The sequence below is a fragment of the Enhydra lutris genome, unplaced genomic scaffold (genome assembly GCF_002288905.1).
Source record: "Enhydra lutris kenyoni isolate GAN:26980312 unplaced genomic scaffold, ASM228890v2 scaffoldscaffold1, whole genome shotgun sequence".
Lineage (NCBI taxonomy): Eukaryota > Metazoa > Chordata > Mammalia > Carnivora > Mustelidae > Enhydra > Enhydra lutris.
In genome coordinates, this window is record NW_019154085.1 from 37055150 (window position 1) to 37077131 (window position 21982).

At 38.5% G+C, this 21982-nt stretch overlaps 1 protein-coding gene across 1 annotated transcript in view; it reads right to left on the minus strand.

The window, feature by feature from the left end:
* Nucleotides 1–21982, minus strand: part of LOC111144481 (SPHK1 interactor, AKAP domain containing) — a 167121-nt gene that overhangs the window by 121872 nt on the left and 23267 nt on the right. The window contains exon 2 of the mRNA XM_022498784.1: nt 10253–10358. Coding sequence (XP_022354492.1) covers nt 10253–10358 — 106 coding nt within the window. The remainder of the gene's footprint in view (nt 1–10252; nt 10359–21982) is intronic.

The window sequence follows — 21982 nt, forward strand, 5'->3', positions numbered from 1 at the left end:
GCTTCTGCTGGATCTACTAGGTGCTGCTTAATTATCCGGGCAATTGGGGGTGAACAAAGCAAGAATAAAGACAAAACAGTCACCATGTTGTTCTCATGCTGTTGGGGGAAGGCAGACCATAGTCAAATAAATTTTACAGAAAGAGAGAGAAATTGAGGAAGGGAATGAAAAGCAATGTGAAGACGAATAAAGCCAGAGAAACGGATCATGAAGTAAGGGATGCTATGTGGGAAAGTATTTCCTGGCAGTCCTTGGTGAGGGTGACGCTGAGCAGAGAGCTGAATGAAATGAGGCACACGGCCGTCTGGGGGAAAAGCAGCCCAGGCAGAGAACATCAGCAAAAACAAAGGCTCAAAGCAGGAGTGTGCTGCTTGTACTGGACAAACAGCAGATACACGATCATGGTTGCGCAGAGTAAGCAGGGTAGAAGTGATGAGAAAGAGCCTTTCAGCTTTCACTGAAAAGAAATCCAGTGCTGAGCTTGGCCACGTGGTCTTTACTGTCTTGACACACTCTAAGATTCCATAAAATTATTTCATTATAATTTTGGAATGCTTACTCACTGGCTTAAACACCATTTAACTGCTAACTTAAATTTTTATAATAGCTTAAAGGCCCCCCTCCACACACACCACACAAACACACACACCACACACACACATGAGGTCAGAAGATTCTGTATAATTTTACACATGTAATTTCATGTTAATTTAATCTATGCTTTAGCAAACTTTCTGAGAATTCTGAAATCTTTTGTTTCCACCGTGGAAAATAATTGTTTTTGCATTTTTTCATGGGGAAACTATAATGCTTACTTAAAGCACACGGAGAATCTAAGAGGAGACAGTATACAAACTGAAAATCAAATTGTGTGAAAGAAAAAAAAAGAAACTAGCATAGAAAACTCAGTAGTTTAGTCTTAGTTTCTCTCAAGGTTTCATTAAATGTTAAGATAACATTTTCCTTTTAATGATGATTCTAGTGGCTAGCTGCCTGAGTTCTTGTCTGCTTAGTGTCTTTTGACAAATAGGAGAAACTGTTATCCAAGGCATGTTTGATTATTCCTTGGACATAGTCTGTAATACGATTATCTGCTGGTTGAATGTGAAGCGTTCTTGCCTCTTAACACTGACAACTGCTGCCATTTTGGAAATCATGTAACTGATGACGTGAAAGACGATTCCGAAGTGAACTAAGCATTGCTAAGAGCATCTTTTCAAAATAAGGTGGCGAGAGCATGGAGGAAGTAGGGCCTATGCTATGCCCTCTCTTGTTTCGATTCTGGGAACACCATGAACTTCTGACTTTTTGTCTATATTGACTGGACCACCTCCTGAAATACATCCTTCTGCTTTGGACTGAAATAATGAAACATCTATTGGCTAAGTGGCCAATTCTACATTAGTCAGTCAGTTTAACTTCGTCAGCACCAATCACAATTCCTTCAAAATGATTTACATGACCTGGTGGCTTTTGCCTTTATAAGCCTGTACTCCCCACACGCAATTCTGAGCACACTCAACTTCAGTCCACTGTGCATCTAAGACCCCAAATACAGGCTTTTGGTTGGTCAGCAGCCTCTAATTCTTGGTCAACAAATATTTTTAAAGCATTGGAATATAAGGGAGTCTTTCAGGACCTGGAATAAAACAATCCTCCATTATTGAGGAAGGGAATGCCTAGAAAGCACCAGATCATAGTTGGTTGGGAAGGTTGAAAAAGGAAATGATAAGCACAAGATCTGTACCTCCTTCTCTGTCTTTACTATGCAGGAGGTGGGAGGCAGTACCCCGAGATAGGAAAGAAGGCAACATTGTCCTACCTCATCATAAACGTATCTCTAGATAAACTGTATTTTTATAGCAGGAGAGTCATTACCCTATTGCTTCTAGCAATAGGTACCTGGTCTAACTAAACTTGCCTCTGATATATACACAAGGAACCAATTGATTTATGGAGTGTCCATCTCTGACAAATGTCACAAATGGATGGACCTGTCTGAGTCTAAAATGGAGATTTTTTTCATGAACAAAAAGGGGTCTCTTCTTCGAAATTCATGTCCTCGTGTATGTAATTTAGAGACTCTGTGTGTTGACCTGGGCCAGAGTGCATCCTAATGTGGCAAGAAGTGAACTAGACAGAGCCTCAGGGACAGTTATGGATATCTCCCTGCTTTTCTTGGGCTACACAATTACTTGTTTCCTAGAAACCACATTGTATCTCTGTGGAGTCACAGAATGCTCTAAGAGCATGGAGGACAATTCAGAAATATCAAGCCATACTTGTTTACTTCTGCCACATCACACAGATGTCAGCTGGCTGAAGAATGCTTTGAAAGTTGATCAGAGCATTTTCTGTATAAAAGTGATAACTGAGTTTGAGTCTCAAGTACAAAATGCAAGAATTACAGAAACAGATAGGCTCAGGAAATGCAAATATAGTATAATTTATGAATGGTCAGCAATGTTTTAAACAGAATAAAGTTAGATGTATAAATAGAGGAAAGCTGATTGCTATTTAATTGCTACTTAGAAGCAGTATAATGCAGTAATGTTGATACGATCAGAAAGGGGAATGTGATTTTTAATGTTAGGAGAAGCAAAATTTAAGAAAAACATACCTGTCAGAAACTATGACATGCATCAAGGCTTATCATTAATTTTGGATTGTTTTGTATAGGCTTCCAAAGCATAGGTAATGCAAAATTTACCAACTGTCAAAGGGACAGTGGATTTAATGGTCATGTATTATTTGAGGATGGATGCATGCCTTTGGCCTTTGGCAATTATAAGAAAGGGGCAATTCTCATTTCTTGACTCTTCTCTTGCTTGGAAGAAGCTACTGGACACGTCAACCTTCTAAGATGCAAGCAGATGGACACATAATTTGCTAAGGAAGACACATAATTTGCTAAGGAAGACAGGATGCTCTTCATCCTGGAGAGTATGAGCCCTCACAAGGGTCTTTCAGGGTGGGTCTCATTTTTGAAACGCAGAGATAAGTCTCCTAAATATGGACACAGAAATGAGGGGGCTCATTCTCAGCATTCATGAGCCAAAGGTTCAAATTTATCCAGGCCATATCCTTTTTTCCTTCTCTGACACTAGCGGAAGTGACAATTGGGCATTTCAATCAGAATAGCAAACCTGGCAGGACACAGGAAAAGCAGAAGCTCTTAGGGCTGGTGGGGAATGCACCATTTACTCCAGACTCCAAAATCAAGAGGGCTGCTTATCTGGGAGACTGGAAGGAGGGTAACCCTTAAGGTAAGTGGTAGGGAGCAGGGATGGCAGGTGTTTTTTTAAACACCCCAAAATAGAAAGAAGGAGACTTTTGAATGCTATATGAGTTTTTTTTTAAAAACTTTAGACCCCTTTAACTAGGGATATTTAATATATACTATAAAGGTTTGGGGAAACTGCAAGAATTCAGGAAAAAAAAAAGATCACTTGCCTAGTTCCCACCATGCAGCGTCATCCTCAACTCCACAAAATGCTCTAAGCTATTTTGGGTTTTCAGAGTCCTACTTTTTGGTTAAAAAAAAGCAAAAGAAAAAGAGAAAAGAAAAGAAGAGAGAAGAAAATAAAAGAAAAGAAAAGAAAAGAAAAAGGCACTGCAAGCTCCTTCCAGGAGTTCTTCACACATAGCAAAAAGGATGCTCAAGGAACAAGTTGTAGAGGACAGAAGACTAGCCTATTGGGATCTCAAGCACAGCAGAGCAATTGCTGGAGGCAGAGCGAGGTGAACAGACGTCTTCCAACGTAGGAATGAGAAGCTAAATCACATTCAAACTACAACATAAGCCATAATTGATAGTTTTACACAAAGTCTCCCACAGAGGATTACTGAATTGACATTTTCCAAAGAAGGAACTCGCGTGTGTAGTACATGAAGCCCCACCCCTCCATCTCAGTGTGAATCGGGCTGCTCTCATGCCAAGAGAAGTGCAAGATTCGGGCCTGTTTTTGCTGAAGACAGAGGAAATCCGTCCCGCCACAGCCCTCCTTAGCTGCGTTCTGGTCTCTGCAACTGTGACTTCCCAGATGTCAGTGTGGTCAGTGCCTAAAGAAGTTTCCTTAGGTGGTCAGGGAATCTTGTGGCTGGCTGAATCTGAATGCAAGGACTTCTTTTGCTACTTAGTCCCCTCGCTCATCTTCCCAGTGACCTCAGTGGTACCACCACTCATGGATATTCTGGCTTAAATAGACAGAGCTCATGGTCCTGTTAACTCTCACTGCCAGGGAGTCCTGATCTTGACTTCCACATGTGTCTCCTCCCACTGCATGGATACAGGTTCGGCCTCTCCCCTCCCCACTCCCCTACCCATCTCAACTGTGCCCCTCCTGGCATTCCAGATTCCAGTCTCCCTTTGCTCTAAGGAATTCTTTTTACGACTTTATAAATGAGCTCTCTTCAAATATCACTTTTAGGAAGACAATTCTACATATATTTTCTTTAAGAACTCCCTATTTCTTCAATGCCTCTGATTACTCCTGTAGAATGATGATAAAACAAGACACCTAGCCATTTGACAGAACTTAACTAGGCCATTGTGGTATAAGGAGCTGGATCTGAAGACCACAGCCAGGTTGCTTGATCAGAAGAGAGTGTTTATAAAGCTGTGAGCACTTCATACTCCAGGATGAAAAGCCTGGTATCCTCCTTCTATAGAAAGTGAATATGCCCAATTATGCTGATTTTCTAAATTTTATTTATGTATTTACATTTTTTAAAAAGTCCTTCCTTCGTGTAAGGAATCAGCTTCTAGAAACAGAATATTACAGCTATTTTCTATCATGTGTTTCCTAGAAGTATTAATGGGGCGTTTGGCCCAGAGCAATACAATTCTGACTAATAAAAATGTCTTTGGAGATAGAGATCAGATCCCCAGAAAGCCTCCCAATTTATATGTCTGTGCCGACACGCATTATTTGAATTGGTTTTGTTAATTACATGCCATCAAGACGATATGAGCTTAGATGAAAGTGCATTTTACAGAGTAAGAAGGAGCATCCAGGTATATCCATTCCGACAATACTTCAGAGGTTTCTGTGCCACTATTGACAACAAATTTAATTCAGTTTAAAGGAGGCCTGTCATGGCAAAGAATGTTCTTGAAACTTCAAAGAGAATATCAGGTATCTTATGAAGATCAAACTCCACCTCTGGGAAACTCAAGTCTTTTCCCTCTGCTGCCTTTGGTAGGTCCAGCTTTAATGTGGATTTAATTAACATGACATAAAAAGAGAAGGATATTTGGGGGTTGATTTTTCCCCAACAATTCTTTCATCATGTGAATCCTATTCAGAGACTTGATTCCATGATACCCTAAAGAGCAAATCTTCAGTCCCATGAAGTGAAGCAAGGACTGAAAATGTCCAGTTACTATGAAAATGTGACATCGAGTGTGATGCTTTCAAAGCAGAAGAAAATCTAACAGAGATTCAACATAATGAGAGGATAGTGCATGCTACCTCAGATTAGCTTTTAAATTCTAGATAAATAAATACTGCCCTGTGTAAAGATTATTTATTTGGAATCAGCTAATATTTACTGAGCATCAGCAATGTGTACGGAGAATTTATACAAAGCAGGGCACCTGGGTGGCTCGGTCCATTAAGCATCCAACTCTTGGTTTTGGCTCAGGTTATGATCTCATATCATGGGTCAAAAGATCGAGCCCTGCATTAGGCTCTGTGCTCAGTGGGGAGTCTACTTGAAGATTCTCCCTCCCTCTCCCTCTGCACCTCCCCCAAATCACACATACATGTTTTCTCTCTCTCAAATAAATAAATCTATTTTTTTAAAAGAACTTACCCAAACCCTTTTTTTTTTAAGATTTTATTTATTTGATAAAGATCACAAGTAGATAGATAGGCAGGCAGAGAGAGAGGGGGAAGCAGGCTCCCCGCTGAGCAGAGAGCCCGATGTGGGGCTCGATCCCAGGACGCTGGGATCATGACCTGAGCCGAAGGCAGAGGCTTTAACCCACTGAGCCACCCAGGCGCCACCCCCCAAACTCTTTTGTATATAAACATCACACCAACCCTAAGACATCTGAGTCAGAGAAGTTATGTCACTAGCCTAAGATCACACAGTAAAAGAGAAATCTGCAATCTAACTCAGATCTTTGGATTCTAGGTCCATTTTTTTTTTTTAATGTGGCATCCTACTGCCTCCTAGAGATGAGGTTTTGATTTTTATAAAGAGAATACAAAGGCTTTTTTCATTTTGTGTCTAACACATATAAAATTATAACATTTTTTATCATTTAACTCATTTAATGAAAAATCCCTATTTCAGTTTAACAATAGTGATCGTATTGGTCTTATAGGAAGGACTAGTCCTATGAGAAGAAGTAACATCAGACAACATCTATGTGAGATAAGATTCAAGAGGTAGCACACAGGGCTCTAGTATTCACTCCCCACCAGCTACTCTTTCTCTTTCTTTTGAAATCCCAACCTTTTAAACACATGATTTTTGGACCATCACATTGCACACATTAAGACTTTCTTTGAGTTCGGAGCTCAGTAAATTAGTGTGACCTAGAGGAGATCTCACATTCCAACTTGGATGGATTGATGGTGTCTGCTTGGACCTTCAAGACTTGGAGAATTCTGAATTCAAGTCCGGGTTCAATAGGATTAATTACCAATGGAAGTTAAAGGAGGGGGCAACAGAACTAGTTCAGCAGTAGCAGAATTAAGTAAAAACAGGTTTCATTTTGTCACAACTATATTAACCTACACAATCACTACTACCTCAGTGAGAATTTATCTGATAACTTTCCTAGCATTTAGAGGAAGGGAAGAAGACTGAGAAAGGATCGTTCTGAAGCTTGAGCTCATTCTATAGACTCCTATAACTTATTGTGGCATTTCTGACAGCAAAAGGGGGTCTATTAACAAAATGCAAGGACAATATATGTAAACTATGGCTAGGTGGTATAGTCATCTTAGCTCTGGGGAAAGGCAGTCCCTTGAGGAGTTCCTTCTTCAAATAAGTCCACCCAAATCTTTTTCTTGATGCCATGGCTTTTTCACAGCTGTGGTTCCCGGCAACTGTATTTCCCCAACAGCAAAGAGGAACTGAAGCAACTGCACATGGGTGGGATTCCTGAAACCCTTGGAGATTCAATGTGATACACAGGAGAGAAACTCAGTCAATCTGCAATTTTTCAGAGGCTGATTATCCAACTAGTGCATTATCTTCCAGACCCTTGTTTTATTTCATCCACCAGTTAATTTAGCAATATGTCAGTTCTGATAAGAAGGTTTGATGGGGAAGAAGATGAGGCTATTACATAAAATTAGTCTGGGGAATTACCAATAGATTTCAATTATCCATGGTACTCTTACTGAAGGTTGATTGACTGTGATCTGTGGTGATTCAGCTGGACAGCCTTGCTATTTCTAAGATAGAGCTCTCCTTGTCTTTTGTCTCTTCGAGTACACACTATATGTGCATTTATAGATTCTCACTTGCCCAGGCCCACTATCCGTGATTAACAAGATTTGTTTTTTCAAATTGATCAATGATCACTTAAATCAGTTTGCAGTAATATATAATAATAAAATAAAAGCATGAACTCATTCGATATTCAGTGTCTTGTTAATGAGGGCCTCTGTTCCAGATATAAAAAAAGGAAACAATAATGAACTACTCTTTTGAGGGGTAGGAAAACAATCAGAGCCACGTGGAAGATAACATATGGCACATAAGACTACTAAACTTTCTTTAAATGCAATTATTATGTAAGCTTAAGAGAACATTTAAAAGGAAAGGAATGTACTTCTGAACATTAGAAAAATACTCCAGGACACAAAGGTGTTAACTTCTGCATTAATTTGTAGCAACCCTTCCTAAATTAGGTTGGATAATCAACCTAATTCACTCATTCAAATCTCGATCATACTTGGAAGCCCAAATTAAGATCCAATTCTCTTTCTGAAGACTGTTGTTGTCTGTTTCAGGTCCAGAGTTTCTCTCTGTTCTTCACTATGAATGCTCACAATACTCATTTTCCCATAATTGAGACTATCTTCAGATATTACTATCTAGTTATCTCACATATTAATGACTATTTGACTTTTCACATGAGAAACCAGTATTATCTCTATAATAGACTATAACTAGCCTATAAATATACATGCATTCTTGTATGTCTCCCCAAGATCTAACAGAATTTTGAATGTATATGTACGAGGCCATATGAAATTGCCTATAATTGATCATTTTTAATATGTAAAAAGAAAGCTTCATATGGTTTAACCTGCTAACGGTTCTAGAAACAGTTGTGGTAAGAGTATGATTATATTTGAAACCTTAAATTCATACACACACACACACACACACACACACACATACATAAATATATACACACAGGTTTATATATATATATATATATATAAAATAAATGATTACATTTGGGTTTTTATTTTTTGAATAGACATTAGCCACAAAGAGCTCTATTCAGTAGCTTCCAGACATGATTTTTAAGAAGTGAATATGATTACTTTTTTTTCCCAGGGGGAAAAAAAAATGTAGCCAAGGTAACAGAGCATAAAATGCTAACTGTCTCAGCATGGCAATACGTATATTGAATTATTTTCTGGCACCATGTACTTATTGAAAAATTATGCTATAGAATAATGTTACACATAGATAGTCTTCATTTTGAGTGCTTATGGTAAGCCAGGCACCGTTCTAAACATTTCACATCTATCAGCTCACTGAATCCTCACCTGTTACCTCCTTTTTTCAGATGAGCAAATTGAGGCATGACGAGATAAGATAATTTGCTCAAGATAACACAACTAGTAATGATTAAACTGGATGTCAAATTCAAGCAGTCTGGTTTCAATCCTTAATTTAAATACCACATGGACTCTAATCAATAGAAATGGAGTTATTTAAAAATTAAAATAAATGAAAAATCATTTACCTTTGGGAAATGTGTAGCATCTGATGAAGACTATCATTTAGAGTTACAGAGCTGAATAGAACATACCCCAAGGCTTGAAGACCTGCAGTTTTAGCTCTCTTACATAAGTAACTCAAAATCATTTTGAATTATACTACCTCAGTTTTCTGCATTAAAAATGAACATTTATAGCACTGACTCTACTACAAGAATTTTATTAGAGAAGAACGAATAATAGATCATACAACACATGAACATTAGAGCCTTGAACTGATTAGACCAGTTTATTTTTATATCTGGCTATGAACGTATGCATGCAAATACTTTTGTAAAATTATGTTTAATGCTACTTTTCTATAATCAGCATATCTTCTCTAACACAGATATGTGTGTTTCATTTTCTTTGGTACTTGAAAATGATATAAACACCACACAAGCAGAGGATAAATAAGACTGCTTAACTTGGTATAGTAATCAGTCAATTAATATACTTATGCATACATAATGTTACAATATGTATACATAATTACATACACACTCATACATATATACACACACTATATAATATGTTCAGTAAGAGAATTTGTCTTGATATACCCCATGATTATGAGTATTTTTAATCAGTTAACCTTTTTAAAGTAATTAATGAAATAATGCAGTGTGATTTCATCTAAGGTTAGATGAGATTAAACACATCTTCCTCTGGAATTCTGCAGCAAATAGTAACAAAAGCTATGGGTGGGAAAGCAGACGTTTTAAGTTTCTGGGCCTTAGGTTGGATTGACTGGAAAAACAAAGTAGATGAATTTATATTGTTCAAATGACAACTTTCAGCAAGTGTGTTAAAGCAAGACTTGTCTATTAGTTCTAAAGTCTATATTCTAGGAAATGTAACTCTGTGTCTTGTAATAAAATAAGCCAAGCACACGCTTCTCTTTAAGAAAGTATCAGAAGAAGAATAGCCAAGAGTGTTTCTTAGGTACAGACCTAGGTGTCTCCTATAAGGTGAGCCACTCAAAGCCTGGGAAGATGTTTCTGAAAGGAAATGAGAAGCTGTTACCCATGGCCAAGTTTGTGAAGGGAAGAGGTGGAAGCTTTGGTGGACCTGCAACAGAGGCTTATAGTTTTCAAGTCCTACCTATCTGAATTGCTCGACTTTTCTGATCATTCTAATGAGTTACATTTTTAGTAGCATCAGAGGTTAACCCGCCAAGCATACTGTGGCTTACTCCAGTGTTTGATGTTGTTGTTATTGTTTTCTGCTTTAGAAGAAGTACTTGGAGAGTCAAACTACACTAGCAGTCAAGTTCAACAGGGCAAGGTTACCTTCTTACAGGCTGTGATGGAGCTCCCCAGGCCACCTCTCAAGCTCCCGCTGGCAATGCCCTCCTGTGCCGCTGACACCTCGTACATCAGTGGTGACTCCAAATTGCTGTTGGTGCCCAAAACACAAAAGAGAACACATTCTGGTGAGACACCTCCATATTCAGAAGAGAAGAAACACGATGTGGTTTAGCAAAAGCCTGCTTTTCAGAGTGCACAGAAACTGCAAATCCTGCTGACACTGTTTCTGTTGGCTTTGCTCCCGTTATTGGTGGAACCAATGTGAGCTATTCTCTTGGGAACAGGACACTGTAATCCAGTGACTTCTCACGGCTTACATGGACAGGTGCATCTGTCTGACTTCCAGCCCTGCTAGTTTTTCTTAAGCAAGCAGTTTTAAAAGCCAAATAATGCTTTTTGAATGCCACATTAACATAATTTTGATCAGGAGACAGGGCACTACCATGAAAAGAATGTGGGCTTTACAAAAAGGCACATCATCTCTTTAGATCTCTCTGGCTGGAAGCATTACTTTAACTTCTCTGTCTCCAAAACTCTAGACTTATCTCCCTTCTCCCTATGTCTAGTTGAAATCATTGCCAATCCTACTTTTCATGATATGGCTGGGAGATTTTGAATTTGGTTGAATTATAATACAAAAAGCCCTCTGGATTTAATGGATTTCTAAATATCTCTCTTCTGAAAACATGAATACTAAGAATTTTTTTTTAAAAAGGTATGGGTATCCGAAGTCTACACATTTTATTTTTGTTGTTCTTGACCACATAGAATATGAACAACTCTTCAAAATACATTTTTTGGAATATGATCTAATAATTCTTTACATAATTATCAAGCCAACATTTAACAATTTTCTCTTAAAAGAAACAGCAAATAGATTAGTTAATGCATTTCTAATATATAACCCTCATGTTTTAAGTTCTAAATTAGTCCCTTTTCATTCCACTGGAATTAAACACAAGTCAGAAATACATAAATGTAGTCTATTAGTTTTTACATTATTAATTATTATGAATGTTTTTTTTAAATGACTGCGGATGGTGTATGTAACAGATCACAGTTTGGCTAAAAATTACACAGATTAATTCACACAAAATCTGTTTTACTTTAAATTTTCTTTATTATTTTCTGAGTAATTGCTACCTTGAGGACTAGAGTGAGCTAATTTAAGTGAAAGGAGCGCACTCATGTTAATCCTTGCTTAACTAGGAAAAGGCCGTGAAAGGAAAAAGGAAAGGAGGCTTGTACTTGGCTCCAGATTCCTAGGCCTCTGCTTCCTGCTCTCTGGGTCTGTCCCTTCATTTTTAAATGAATGTTGAGAGTAAAGTCTGTGGTCCTTTCTGGCACAAGAAATCACTTGCAAAACATCATGGAGAGCCCATGGCCTTATTTTTATGGGTGTCTCACAATGTGGGGCCGGTCACTTTGAACTGACACTTAAATGTGACTATCCCTCACACCCAAATCCAGATGCCCTGTGAATGCTTTCCTGGCCTGAGGACAGCTCAGCTTTTACCCAAATGCCAAACATTTATTATTGGTAGGTGTGGAAGGTAAGCCCATAGACCAAGCTAACTTGGGTCTGCAATAACTTGGCTCATGAGTTAAGAAAATAATATTTTCCAGGGTTAGGACATCTCACATTTTTCTTTACAGGGTTCACAACCTTAAGAGTGAGAAGGAAGTGACTGAGAAGTGAGGTTGAGACAGATCTGATATAAAACAGTGTAGGAAAAGAGCTTCACCAATCTCTGATTGCTCTAGAGGGGAATGACATCTACCTTGGGGAGAGTTATCTAGGTCCAAAGCAAGGGTTAATGGGAACACAGAAAAAAGTAAAAGATCTCCCATGGAAATTCCTTGTTTCCCCATAAAGCACGTTGTATATGACTGCAAGTAGACAAGGTGCTATGGTAATCTCTGCATAAAAAAAAGTTTAAGGACTGCTGTGTTAGTCTAGTGGAAGGACGAAATGACAAGTCTACCCACATATACCTTGATATGAGAGCCCAACTGCCTTTGAGATGACTCTGAGATCCCAGCTGGAAATGAAGGTGAGGAAGGACCTTGAAAGTGTTGCTTGCCTGTAAGTTTCACTCCTTAGTCCTAATGCTAATTTTGTATAGCACTAATACAGAAAGTGATTTTAAATATATATCTGCATCTATGTGTGCATTTATTTACGAATTAATTTATTTATTTTATCTATTATGAAAATTAAACAGGGTAGTAGTCTCATATTAGTGGGAGTAAAATCAGTGCATTAGCTGATAAAGCTGACACAGTACCACTGCACCAATATTCAAAGCGAAAGCAACTTCTAGTCCCCAGAAACACATTAAAATCAATTTGGTGACGCCTAATATACAAAACTATACATAGAGAGGATTCTCTTTTGGACCATGTGACATGGGTGTGAGTTCCCAGTAAGTAACTCGATAATGCAGCCCAATCTGTTCCCATGCCTTTGGGAGGGAGATGGAATTTTTGGAGTATTTGCAAAGATGCTCTCCTTGGTCTCTGGAGAAGCAGAACATTGACTGCTACAGGATGAGGCAAAGACAGCAAGATGAGACTCATGCATTTATTAAAATGAGTACAAATTGGCATTAAAAGAATTGCTGTCAAGATACAGTACAGCTTTATAAGTTGCTCCTAATGAGGAAGGCTGCAAGTTCTTCCCCAGGACATTTTCTTTGATTTTGACAAATGTTGACAATATTTCTTAAGCACATCCTTTCCAGCCGGTTTCATGGTGAAACTGCTAAATGTGTTTCAATGAAGAGGTAGATCGAGGTGGAAAAGAAGGTACAAAAGTAGAGTTTGAAGTAGTGACTTTAACAATACTATGGGACGGAGAGGTAGGCTCCCTTACAGAAAATATCTTATGTGAATGAGGTGCTGAGTTATCCCCACAGGGCAATCATCAAGGATTCATGCAGTGCGAATAAGTAGGTCACCATCAGTAGTGACAATGGCTTAGGGAATAGTCAGTGACTTCTCCAGAGAGAGAAGTGTCCTGTTACGGGAAATCACGTTGTCTGTATGCTGCTGCTCAAAGTTTGGTCTGTGAACCAACAGCATTGCTATCTCTTAGGAGCTGGTTATATACCCAGGAATTCAGGTCTCTCCCTAGAATTACTGAATCAGAATCTGCATTTTAACATTCAACCTGGGGGATTCACATGTCTGTTCAACTTTGAGAATCATTTATCTGACATGTTAAATTAAATACACATTCCCGTTGGCCCTTAAATCTTTGGCACATGGTGTTTCTTCTTTGAAGAACAACCCTCCCAGGCCCCCTCCTTCCTCCTGAATAATGCCTACTCTACCTTTTCCATTTGTAAATCACCTTTTGCACCTCCCTCCTCCCTGAGGAGGCCACTATTTCTCTCCAACATTTCACCAGTGCCTCACGCAAACACAAACACACTCACACTCTTACCACTCCTCCTATTCCCAACCTTACCCTTACCCAAGAAATGGGACGGGCACTCTTCTCATGTGTTCCAACAGCACTCTGTACCATGTCCTGTTACAGCACTTGTCAAATGGCATATAATTTTTTAGTATTTGTTTACCTCCCCTTTAGGCTGTCAATACTGAAAGAACAGAGACCTGTTAGGAGGATGGAGAACAGCACCAGGCAGGGGTGGATGCTGAATTAGTACTTATTCATATTGTTTGTTCTTATCTTTCTGAGCATCCTGGTGGACATTAACAGATCAGGCAGAAAAGAGTGTTTGAATTCAATGCTCAATTTTCTGCAGTGGTGACAGATGGTGAGATAAGCCACATCTGAGGAGATCATTTAAAGAGTTTCCCAGGATAGTTCTAATGAAAAGGGATCCTGCTGCTATTGTCGCTCAAATTTCAAGTAAACAGTGTAAAGTTAAAATAAATTTAGCAGATTCTTAAAGGTAAGATTTGTTCTTATCTCCTGCTCACTTATAGAATGTTTGCAGTAAAATGTAGCAATTTCCATTCCTTTGCTTATCTCTCTCCTATTAAGGATATTTACTCGTGAGTTTTATACTAAATCCTTTTGTCTCAACACTGGAAGAAAAATAAAGGCTTGCATCTATCAGAAGAGATCTTTAAAAAGGAACTGAGATGGTCTCATTAAATTCAATTTAATGGCATACCAACTAAGAATTTAGAAGACTTTAAAACACAATTTGTGGTTCAGAGTGAAAGTGTGCTCAAGTGGATGTCCTTATTTTACTCTCACCCAAATGGATTAACTTGTTACTCAAAGCTCAGAGGTTTAGGTCAATCTTTCGAAAACCGATTTGTTTTTAAAATCACATGATTTTTTTTTCTCTTGCTTTCATCTTCTTTTTTTTAAAAAAAAATCATTTTTTCCTTTTTCTTTAAATTCAATTAGCCAAGATACAGTACATCATTAGGTTTTGGGGGTTCAATGATGGACATTAAGGAGGTCACATGATGTGATGAGCTCTGGGTGATACATGCAACTAACAAATCAGTGAAGATTACCTTCACCTTCTGACCAGTCTGTTAACAAAGGCTCTCTCCTTGACCAAACTCTAGTCAGGCTCCCCCAAGTGTCTTTTCAATTAGATCTTGACCTTGAACTGCAGCCCTCTCCTTGACCCACTGAGCCCAGTTTTCAGCAAGGAATCCTGCTAAGTTAGTTAAGCAAGAATCTCTCTACCCCTGACATCTGTCCTCATGCCTCACCCTTTATAGCTACATCTTTAGTTGACCTTTAGCAAGAATATTTATTAGGCCATTTTGGCAAGAATCTCCCTACTCTGTATTTCCAATTACTTCACTGACCCCCTCACTCTGACTAGTGGCTTAAGTCCCCATTTGTCCCTGTTGTATGTGGAGCTGGGCTCAATATTCTATACTGATGTCTTTCTCCCCTACTGCAGTAACTCAAATAAAATCTGTCTTGCATTTTTAGCAAGTGTTTGGTGCAAAAGTTTTTGTTTACAATGTGTGCTCTTATATTCTTCTGCTCGTTCTCTGGTTTTATCTCCTAGGTATGAAGTCCCTTCTTTCTTTCATTTCCTTCCTTCCTTCCTTCCATCCTTTCTTCCTTCCTTCCTTCCCCTTCCTCTCTCCCTTCCTCCTGTCTTTCTTTCTTTCTTTCTTTTTCTTTCTTTCTTTCTTTCTTTTTCTTCTATACTCGTATTTTTCTTTTCTAGGTTGGAGATTTCAGAGCATGATTTTCTTATCATGCCACCCATACAAATTAAATATGTCCCCAGTTCATCAGCGGCAGACCTAAATGGTCCTCATTATTTTTTTAAGACTTCAGTAAGCTTTTCAGAGGGAAGAACTATCCAAATTTTGAAAATACTTGGAAACACTGTTGAATGTCCTGTCTCAATATTTAAAGGCAACTTAGTGGGCACCTGGGTGGCTTCAGTGGGTTATAGCCTCTGCCTTCAGCTCAGGTCATGATCCCAGGGCCCTGGGATTGAGCCCCACATTGGGCTCTCTGCTCAGCAGGGAGCCTGCTTCCCTTCCTCTCTCTCTGCCTGCCTCTCTGCCTATTTGTGATCTCTGTCAAATAAATAAATGAAATCTTAAAAAAAATAAAAATAAAAAAATAAAGGCAACTTAGTAACTATAGAATGGTGAATTTCAGATTTTCCCATCTCCTGGACCAGTGAAATAACAATAAAAACAGCAATAAGTTATGAAGCGACCATCCTTGTATTCCCAATAAGAACTTTAAAAATAAATCCCTACCTCTGCTTTCACCATAATTCTTCAAATAAAGGACATTTAACAATGTAACAAAAAACTATGATAGATTATTTAGGAATGAAGAATATTTCTTTTTAAGAAAAGATAGTTGATACATTTCACTATCATTTTTGCCTTCAAATCAGTGAAACTGTAGTTGAAGACCTAAGTCTGGGTACTAGCAAATGATAATAAGCAGAATATAAACAGGTCATTCATTATTAATCATAAAACAAGTAACTTCTTCTTAGCAAAAATAGTGGCTTCAAATTAGATATACTCTAACTTAATTTTGATTATTAAAAAAATAAATAAATAAAATAAACAGGGGGGCCTGGGTGGCTCAGTTGGTTAAGTGTCTGCTTTTGGCTCAGGTCATGATCCCAGAGTTCTGAGATCAAGCCCAGTGTTGGGAATCCCTGCTCAACAAGGAGTCTGCTTTTCCCCCTGCTGTGCTCACTCTCCCTCTCTCTCTCTTTCTCTCTCCCACAGGCAAACCTGTGCACACATTCTCTCTCTCAAATAAATAAATAAAATGTTTTAAATAAAAACAAAGAAAAAAGACACATGACTATAGCATAGTTAATACATTTGGGATACAATTTGTACACCAATGGCTAGTGATTTCTCTAATTTAATACTAGTTAGGCTGAAGTCTTTTATCCTGAGAAATTAAATAGAAAATTACTCAATAGAGACTTTTTATTCTGACAACTCTAAAATCTGTCAGATATATCCAGTGAAACATAAATCTCATCATATGTAGATACTGTGCAAAATAAGTAGATTACAATAGAAAAGACAAACAACTTCTTTATATAAGAAATGGCAGGGGCACCTGGGTGGCTCAATGGGTTAAGCCTCTGCCTTCAGCTCAAGTCATGATCTCAGCGTCCTGGGATCGAGCTCTGCATTGGGTTCTCTGCTCAGCGGGGAGCCTGCTTCCCCCCACCCCTGACTGCCTCTCTGCCTACTTGTGATCTCTCTCTGTCAAATAAATAAATAAAATCTTTAAAAAAAAGAAAAGGCATATACTGTTGAATACAGTATTACTGAATATTATATCTGTATATATTATGTAATATATATAGATGATAGAGAAATAGAAATATAGCTACAGATATAGATAGGTAATATATATATAAAATAGAAAATTAATATATGTGTGTCAGATGCTATGCTTTGCAAGTCCACATATTATTTCTAAGAAGAGGTGACAGCAAGTAATGTCCTCATGAATCTAATCATTAATATAGGGTTTATTAGCTATGGACCTTAAAAAGCTGTTTCACAATCTCAAGCTCCACCAAGACCCCAAGAAATCATTTTAAAATTATATCTTCCTGTTCAGAAAAGAGGATCAAGCAAAACAGTATGATGACTTACTTAGCTTCTTTTTTTCTTTTTGATAATGAGGGTTATAAGGAAATTTTGCAAGGCAAATATTGTGCAAATGGTGTTTGCAAAAAGACTATTTTAATGTAAGGCAAAAAATACACATCATACACATCACTGTTGCTAATTTAGGGTTGGATGAATATGTATTTATCCATGAAGATTAGTAGATGCTTCCTACTGAAGTATTTATCCCTAAGTGTTGTTTCTAAAAAAAAAAAAAAAAAGGTGTTAAGTGTCTATTGTTTCCATCATCAAAACACTTTATGTATGTCACTGCATTCTACTATATCTAGACTTTTCAGATACATTCAGAATGTATGGTACAGGAACCACCTCAGCTCCCAAGGATTTCTGTTCTTCCACCAAACCACCTGGCCAAGTGTTTTTATAAAATCTTCTCTATGTTACTTTTAACAACAATTATTATCATTTAATATATAGTGGGTGCTTAGAACTCTAAGAAATATTTTACTTGTCTTTTAATTATACCCCTTTTATAGATGAGAAGTAAAGAATTAGAGGTTAACATAGTAGATCCAAGGTTATATTACTTGTAAATAACTGATCTAAGATTTCACCTGGTTCTCTTAGCACTCTACCATGTTCTTCTGCACTATGATCTCTCATATTCCATCTAATCCTTTGCTTCTATGATCAGGACATACAAATGAGTTCTAATGCAGCCACAGCCCAATGCTTTGGCATTTGAGAAACCCAGATTCATGTTTCCACTCTACCACTTACTCCCTGGATGGAGCTGGAGGGGTTCCTGGATGGCTGGCAGCTGAGTGTCTGACTCTTGATTTCAGCTCAGATCATGACCACAGGATTGTGACATTGATCCTTGCATGAGGCTCTGGTCTGGGCGTGGAGCCTATTTAAGAGTTTTTCTGTCCCTCCCACATACCTCCTCCCTCTCTGAAAAAAAGAAAAGGACACGTTACTGAAACATCTCTAAGCCTTGGTTTCCTCATCTGTAAAATGCAGATTATAATAGAAGCTTTGTCACAGAACTGTTCTGGTGGTTAAATAGGATTATTCTTGTAAACCAGTAATGTGATGTTGGCATAGGGTTATATTAAATTGAGAAATGAGGGGTGCCTGGGTGACTCAGTGGGTTAAAGCCTCTGCCTTCGGCTCAGGTCATGATCCCAGGGTCCTGGGATCGAGCCCTGCATCGATCAGGGAGCCTGCTTCCCTTCCTCTCTCTCTCTCTCTGCCTGCCTCTCTGCCTACTTGTGATCTCTGTCTCTATCAAATAAATAAATAAAATCTTAAAAAAAATAAATTGAGAAATGATATCACATTAACCCCTATAAACTAATTTATTCATAATAATTTCCCTGTTGGAGTTCTGGCACTTCTAAAAAAAGGTTTATTTATTATTTTAGAGACAGAAAGACAACGAGCTCAACAGGGAGGGGCAGAGGAAGAGAGAAAGAGTCTGAAGCAGACTCCCTGCTCAGCATGGAACCCAATGCAGGGCTCAATCTCATGACCCTGAGATCACGAGCTGAGCTGAAACTAAGAGTTGGAGGCCTAACCAACTGTGCCATCCAGGCAGCCCTCAGTACATTTTTTTATATTAAATTAAACATATACAATCCTTTTGAATAAATGCATAAATACTTCTTACAGTGACATTTCTCTTTCCTGTTCTCAGATGTGGGTTTTGAAAATATATAAAGATTTTCATACTTACGCTGGCTCTTGACTATTATCACAAGATTATAAAATGAAGAATAATTAAGGCTTTTTTAAAATCCAAGAAAACACAGAATTCATTCAATTCTGTACAAAGATGTGACCCATTCAGACACAGTCTCTATATTTATAAACTTTTATATTTATCAACATGGGAAAATATCCAGAAAATCGAAGCAAAGTCACAAAGCTCACAAAAGACTCATCTGATATTGTTGAAAATTTTTGATTTGAAAGTGTTTCTAGGGAAAAGTAGCTGCCTTGCCAAAATGCCACTTTAGTTGAAAAAAAATTTAATAAGATTACTGTAATAAATATATAGGAGTAATTTTTCTAAGGCATTTTATATTTTCCCTCTGTGTTTCTGTCTGCCCTCTTCATTTGCTTGGGAAACCCTTTCTTCTGGAGATACTGGAAGTTAGGCTTCCATGGAACCCTGCTTCAGTTATCACAAACATCACATCATGGATCTGAATTAAAGAACTGCTACTAGGGGGGTGGGATCCAGATTTGAACCATGCATGCTGGATATATATATATCTTAAGACTTTATTTATTTGAGAGAATGAGAGAGAGCAAGAGAGAGAACATTAGCAGGGGGAGGGCAGACGGAGAAGGAGAAGCAAACTTTCTGCTGAGCAACGAGCCCAACGCATAGCTCAATCCCAGGACCCTGGGATCATGACCCGAGCCAAAGGTGGATGCTTAACCCACTGTGCCACCCAGGCCACCCCGGACATTTATATTTAAATTCAATTATATGAAGGGGTGTCTGGGTGGTGCAGTCACTTAAGTATATGCTTTCAGCTCAGGTCATGATCTTGCGGTCCTGGGATGGAGCCCTGCAGTGAGCCACAGGTCAGGCTCCCCGCTCAGTGGGGAGTCTGTTTCTCCCTCTCCCTCTGTCTCTCAACCCCTCCCCCTGTGTGCTCTCTCTTAAATAAATAATATCTTTGAAAAAAACAACAACAACAATGTGTGATATAATGCATGTTGCTTCTGGGAATATGTAAATTGAAATGACTGTGAAGGAAAACAATCTGCACATGCTTTTCAAGTTTTTTTTTTTTATCCATGCACACCTGTCACCCAGAAATGCCCTTTACGGGAATCTGTTCTAGGGCACGGATAGCAAGATGAAGTATGTTCTGAGATATTCAACTCAGAAAAATAATAGAAAAAGCTGAAAACAAATAATATGTTCACCAGCAGATACACTGCTGAATTTAGTATGCAGACATTACGATAATGTCTCTTCTTCCCCCCCCACCCCCCCAAGAAAAAGGTGCAGGAAAATGTTGCTCTGTTAAATGAACACGGGTGAACACAAAATGTTATTCTAGGTCACTTCTGTGCTCAAAACTTTGCAGTATTACTGCAGTTTATTTCCAAGAAAGCCATAAGTCATTGCCGTGGGCTGTAAGGCCCTAGTGCCTGATCTCCCTGTCAGCTCTGGGACCTCATGTCCTTCATGCTCTCCTGGTCTCCCTCGGCTTGCTTTGCTGTCTGAGTGCCTTCCCTAGCCTGGAATGCTCTTTGCCCAGAGACCTGCACACTTCCCTTCCTCACCTCCCTCAGGTCTTTCTCCAAGGCCTCTTCTGGATGTGGCTTCCCCTGACTATCCTGTTTATAACTGCCACCAGACCTCCTTGTCCCTGGCTTCTGATCTTTCCTATCCTGCTCTGTTCTTCTCAGTATCAGTATCATCTTCTAACATTCCACAGAACGTATTTCTTTACTGTTTATTATTTGTTATGAATCTCCACACACCCCACAGGCAATACACTGCACAAATGCAGGGCTCTTTGTTGGTCTTTCATGATACGACATCTGTGGAAATCATGATTCAGGAAACAAATCTTCACCCATCAAATTAATATGTATCAATTTCCATTATAAGGTGCATCTGTATTTTTGCATCAAATAAACAGGGGTTCTACAGTTTAGTTCAGGTTTAATTAAAATTGCTAGTTTCTTTCCCAATTTGTTATTTAGCTCTTGAGGTGAGAAAGAACATCGAATTCACTACTGAACCTCAGAATGTGCTTAGCACAACACCTATAATTAGTCAGTGCTCAGTAAATATGGTAGGGCCAATAAACGGCACTGCTTAAAATCTTAGCGATTTGTCTTTGTCAGATAAAAGTAAAGCCAGGCTCTCAGTTCTCACCTCATGCTTTTGTCTCTGATGGTCTACAGTCCTGAAATACAAATGTTAATGAAACTATCAGATAGCTAGAAATAATCCAAATAAACCATAAGGGCAATATCATGGTTTTTGTCAAGATGAAACTCATGTAAATTATAATTGCAGTATTTGAAACCACCACAATAAATGAAGAGGTGTGACAACACCCACACGTTAAACAAATAAGCCAGATGAGAAGACAAACAGTTAATATAAATATGCCCAAACTGAAAAACTTCTTGTGCTATGTGATACAGAGAAAATATGACTATGTGGTGGAAGTCAGAAGACCTGAGTTTGGGTACCAAATGTCACTCTTACTAATTTGAGCTTAGGAAAGTTATTTCATCTCCCTGAGCCTCAGTTTCCTCATCTGTCAAATGAGACCAATACTGGTTACTTTTCTTTTCTTTCTTTCTTTCTTTCTTTTTTTTGTTTTTTTAAAGATTTTATTTATTTATTTGACAGAGAGAGACACAGTGAGAGAGGAAACACAAGCAGGGGGAGCGGGAGAGGGAGAAGCAGGCTCCCAGCAGAGAGCCCAATGCAGGGCTTGATCCCAGGACCCTGGGATCATGACCCAAGCCAAAGGCAGACGCTTAACAACTGAGCCACCCAGGTGCCCCAATACTGGTTACTTCTCATGATTTGCTGCTGTTGAAGGGAGAAAATCTCAGCCAATAGTAGCAGATCCA